We start from the raw sequence: 5,459 nt of genomic DNA on the forward strand, positions 1-5,459 counted from the left end.
TTTATTTGAAAATTGAAAATATAAATAAAATTAGCCGATATCCGATTAAACACGAATTATTATTAATAGATAATTCTCTATTTCTATCTAAATTTTATTTAGAAAATTATTTATTTGCATATACTTCTTCATGTTTTTTGAAAATTTCATATCGCTTCATACGATATATACAGATGTAGATTTAAAATTTCATGTTTAAAATGTATAAAGGTATAAAAATAACGAGTACTTGATTAAAAAGAACAATTAACCTGAATCGTTCATACTATCCATGATGGTCATTATACGTTTTAGTCTTGCCATAGATTCCTGTTCTGTACCTTTCGACATAAAATCTTGACTGAAGCCAGGAATCATTCCCTAATGAAAAAAATTACATTTAGTCTAATTAAATAATGTAATTTAAATATTCTAATTAATAAATCCAATATGAATTAAATAGAAAATGAAATAAGTACAATTATTTGCGATATTTGTATCTTATAAATTTATTATATATATATAAAACTTCTTTATAGATATGGAAACAATTTTTATAACAAAAAAAAAAAAAATTAGAAAAATAAGACTTGCCATTAGTTGAGAAAATGGTCCCATTTTCATAACGTTCTGAAATTGTTCGTACATATCCCTTAAAGTAAATTGACCATGTTTGATTTTTTCGAGTAATTCTTCGTTATCATCGAGATTTAATTCATTGACTTTGTCTATAAGTCCTTCGATATCGCCCATACCCAATAATTTACTGATAAAAGGTTTTGTTTTGAAAGGTTCTAGATCATCTATATGCTCTCCTGTACCTACAAAGATTACTGGACTTTGTGTTGCAGCAACCCTATAGAAATATACTTACATAATATCAAGAACCTCTATTGATTACAAACGTTTTTTTTTTTTTTTAATCTTCAAATTAATTATTCAATTATATTCAATTATATATTCAATTATATATTCAAATTATTCAATTATAATGCTTGATTAAAATGATTCGATTGATTAAAAGAAAGAAAAAAAGAAATATTTTAAAAATAATAATAATATTATTATTGATATCTTTCGATATTATTGTTGTCTTGAATAATCTTGTTTTTTATATTAACATTTGAGACCATACGATATTTAATTGAATGTTCGATCGTTGATTAACGATGATTAATTATGAACGCGTAACGATATCATAAAAGAATTCGAAAAAAAATTTTTTAAAATTAATTTATAAAAAAGTTTGAAAAAATTATTTTTAGAAATTATAAATACTTACGCTGAAAGAGCACCTCCACCTTTTGCGTGTCCGTCGAGTTTTGTAATAATAATAGAACCGACATTAACACGTTCCTTAAAAGCTTTTGCTTGAGCTTCGCAAGCTTGACCTATTGTTGCATCCATTACAAAAATTATATTGTCTGGTTGCTAGAAATAATAATAAATTATATTTATTAATTAAAATAAATATACGAGTTTTTACACAAATTTACAATATTGTGCATTTTGTATAAAAATTACACGCACGTAAATTTAACGTACGATTTATCTTAAAATAAAATTTAAAAACGATTAAATATATCGAAAAATATGAAAGATATATTTGAAAAATGTTTCGGACAAAAATTATAGAAGAACAAAACGTATCGTACTGACATTTATTTGATTCTCAATATAATTGAGATTAAGAAAATTTTGAAAAACTTAACGATTGACAACATATCGTATGGGAATTCTTTATTTTTTTTTGTAGTTATATATATTCTATAGCATATTTTATAGCGTATTTTTTGTAATATATATATAATAAAGCTAAAGTTAATAAGTCATTATTCAGAATATTTTCAAAATACTGTGGATATATATTTTTCATAAGTTATTTCTAAAATATGAATTTTCGGAGATAATGTTGACATTTTAGAACTGCTATAACATATTTGAGAATTCGATCGAATAATTTTCTTACAGTCTGTATAAAATGATCAATATCGGCAGTAAATTAACTTTAAAAATTATTATATCAAAAATAATTAGATTCTTGTTTAAAAATTTAATCGCGATTGGGAATCTCTTATCAAAATCATCTCAAATTTCGATCAATATCATTATATCAATATTGTAAGCTATTTCCTTGATATTTAGAAATATATTTATATTTAAAAATTCTTTTTATATTTTTTTCTCAATTATTAAATCATTTTCATTTAAATTTAAAAGGTTTTATAAGGTGTTTTATATAATATAATATATTATTTATAATAATAATAATGTATAATAATGCTTGTTGTAATTAATTAATTATGTAAGATCATAGTTATTGTTATATTATATCTTCATATAATATTTCAGATATAATATTTCAGATATATTTAATCTGTTCTTAATAATAATGATGAATCATATATATTGATTTAAAAATTCTTTAATTTTAAAATATTCAAAATTTATTCATTTTTACGATGTTTTGTAAATTTAATAATAATATGGATTAATTATTATCGATTTTAATATTATACTTACAATTGCATTCGCGACTTGAAGCATTTCTTCGAACAAAGATTCTTCTTGTTTGTGCCTACCACTTGTGTCAACGATAATGATCTCGTAACCTTCTTTTTTAAACATTTCAACGCCGTCTTGTGCTATTGTAACTGGATCTACTTCGGTATAACTAAAAAATAAATTTATATTCTTTTATATCATTATACGATAAATTGTAAAATTATAATTATTTCGAAATTACGAATTATGTTATTATTATTAAATCTGAAAAAAAAAATAATATAAAAAAGATTGTCAAGAACTCTAATTTTTAGAATTCTAATTATGTAACATTAAATTTTTAGTAAAAATTTCCTAATGTAATACCGATAATACTTTTAAAATATTTAAATTTTTTAAATATTTTTATTCGTTTATACTTGCTTTAATGAAGAAATATAATAAGTAATACTTTAATTAATTACTCACCTTCCGTAAAATGGAATTCTTGCTTTTGTTGCATTTTGTTTTATTTGATCGTACGCACCAGCACGAAAAGTATCTGCACAAACTAAACAAGCCTTCCAATTTTTCTTTAAATAATGATAAGCAAGCTTCGTACAAGTAGTTGTTTTTCCTGAACCTTGTAAACCGACGAACATGATTATATTTGGTCTTCCTTTGATTGGTTGATAAGCTTTCACTCCAGGATCGATAAGCTGTAACAAATTGTATCATAAGATATTTCATAAATATCATTTTTAAAAAAGTTGAAAAATAATGAAATAAATTATTCAATTTTATGAATCGATTGGAATAAAATATTTAATGATTCTAATTCTAAATATGATAATTATTTTAATTGTTTACATATATGCAAATAAAATTAAAAGCTAACAAAATTTATTTTTGAAATCCTACGATGATTAATTTGATTTAATTAAATTATACATATATAATTAATATTAGATGTATTTCCTTTTAATATTTCTTAATTGGAAAAATATTTATTTTCAATATTTGTTTTCAAAAAATAAATAAATTATTCATTTTACCTTTACAAGTTCTTTAAATACAGCGCTCTGTATCATTCTCCTTTTGTTAAGACCACCAGCCATATCATCAAAATCAATTACAAGACGTACATTCTCTCTTAATTTTTTGACAAGCCTGATATTAACATCTGCTTCAAGTAATGCCGCGCATATTTCCTTTAGCATAGAATTTAAAACCTATAAAAAAATTTATATAAGAAGAAGAGATATTAATGTAATAATAAAATATTATTATGTTATTTCATATTATTAAAATTTATTTCAAACATTTGTTCCATGTGTAAATAGAATAGCTAATTTTAATTTTATCTATTTGTCATTCTGAATACGTATAATTATAAAAATAAAAAATTTGAAACGATTAATATTTCATTGTTTTAAATTTATATATAAACACCATCTCTATTTTTATGAATATATTTTATAATAGAAATTAATATATATAAGAAAAATAAAAAATTTTCCAAGAATATAAATAATGAAAATTTTTTAATCGTTCTTATCTCCTTGAATAATATTTCTGATATATTAAAAAAAATTATATAAAAATTATGATAAAGGAATCATGAATTCTTTATTATATATATATTTCAATTTTTTAATAATCTAAAATTTTTTGATAATCGTATATTTAAGAATCTACTTTTATATTTAGAAGCGATATAGATATATATATGTATGTACTTATTTGAGAAAAATATTTGTATTATATTTCTCAATGTGTTTTTTTTTTTTTTTTTAATAATTACTATTTCGTTTAAATAATATTAATTCCAAAGACAATCGAAAAATTTAAAAAATTTAAAAAATTTAGAAAATAAATTCAATTCATTTATATTATTAAATCAGATTACATTTCTAAATCTTTATCCGATTGCTTTTTGAACAAATACAAATATAAACAAAAATTATGACCGAAATAAATTTTGAATTAATTTTATCATACGTATATATATAATGACGTATCGTATATTTTTTTCGGGAATATTTCCTAAATAAAAATAAGATAAAATTAATAATAAAATAATGATATAAAATGTTACGATATTTCTATTGATAATAATTTATTTCTTTATAATTGTTATATTGACTTCTCGATAAAATATATATATCGTACTTTCTAAAGTTTATTAAATTATTGAATTATTATATTGAAAAAGTGAAAATGTTTAAAAAATATTCAAAATATAATATGTCGAATAAAATAAACCAACATATGTTAGAATTTTAATGACTTGTGTCAAATGAATTTTAGGTTATGTTGTTGTATAGAATTGTACTTACTTCTTCATTAATGACAGTTGCATTGCTAAGGGATCGAAGTGCAGATGTTATTTTACGTCCTAAATCTGCGAGAACCATTTTGTTATCACTACTGTATTTCTTGTTTATTAGTCACACGTTTAGGTTTGCTACGCGCCTATTATCGAGGGAGGTACCATCCTAAGAATTATAGGTTGCTATTTCTCTTCGACTCGTTCGTTTTTTAAATGCATCGCATATGAGAGTAAGAAACATTGAATGTGAGTGAAATAGAGGGTAAGGTTCGACATTGAAATTTGACGCTAGCTAATGAAACAATATTAATACAATGAAATTTTTTTTGCGTTGATTTCCTGTTAACTGAATATTTGTCTTCCAATTAATTTAAAATTCATAAATAAATAAACATGTCATTTATTATATAATTTTAAAAATTATTAAATATTATTAAATGCTTATTTATAATATGCATTAAGTATTATGAATAATGAAAATTCAATTCGCAAATATTAATAATTAATAATCAAATTAATAATAGATTTGATTTTTAATCAAAATATAAAAAAAAATTAAACTTTGAATTTTCTGTTATCAACGATAATTACGTGTTTTGTATGTGTAAAATGTGATGTATATATATATATAATGACATGTGTATATATATATATATATATATAT

The 5,459-nt window shown here is 21.3% G+C and overlaps 2 protein-coding genes across 2 annotated transcripts in view; one reads left to right on the top strand and one right to left on the bottom strand.

Moving 5' to 3' along the window:
- The window catches only part of LOC102670587 (signal recognition particle 54 kDa protein), a 6,676-nt gene extending 1,542 nt beyond the window's left edge, over positions 1 to 5,134 (bottom strand). The window contains exons 1-7 of the mRNA XM_006622499.2: positions 4,803 to 5,134; positions 3,519 to 3,695; positions 2,953 to 3,182; positions 2,503 to 2,653; positions 1,262 to 1,410; positions 574 to 835; positions 252 to 360 (exon numbers count right to left, since the gene is read on the bottom strand). Coding sequence (XP_006622562.1) covers positions 252 to 360; positions 574 to 835; positions 1,262 to 1,410; positions 2,503 to 2,653; positions 2,953 to 3,182; positions 3,519 to 3,695; positions 4,803 to 4,880 — 1,156 coding nt within the window. The 5' untranslated portion in view covers positions 4,881 to 5,134. The remainder of the gene's footprint in view (positions 1 to 251; positions 361 to 573; positions 836 to 1,261; positions 1,411 to 2,502; positions 2,654 to 2,952; positions 3,183 to 3,518; positions 3,696 to 4,802) is intronic.
- Positions 4,936 to 5,459, top strand: part of LOC102681528 (eIF-2-alpha kinase GCN2) — a 20,514-nt gene continuing 19,990 nt past the window's right edge. Inside the window, exon 1 of the mRNA XM_006622494.2 lies at positions 4,936 to 5,057. The gene's annotated coding sequence lies outside the window, so the exon portion shown is untranslated. The remainder of the gene's footprint in view (positions 5,058 to 5,459) is intronic.

The sequence above is a fragment of the Apis dorsata genome, unplaced genomic scaffold (genome assembly GCF_000469605.1).
Source record: "Apis dorsata unplaced genomic scaffold, Apis dorsata 1.3 scaffold_694, whole genome shotgun sequence".
Taxonomy (NCBI): domain Eukaryota; kingdom Metazoa; phylum Arthropoda; class Insecta; order Hymenoptera; family Apidae; genus Apis; species Apis dorsata.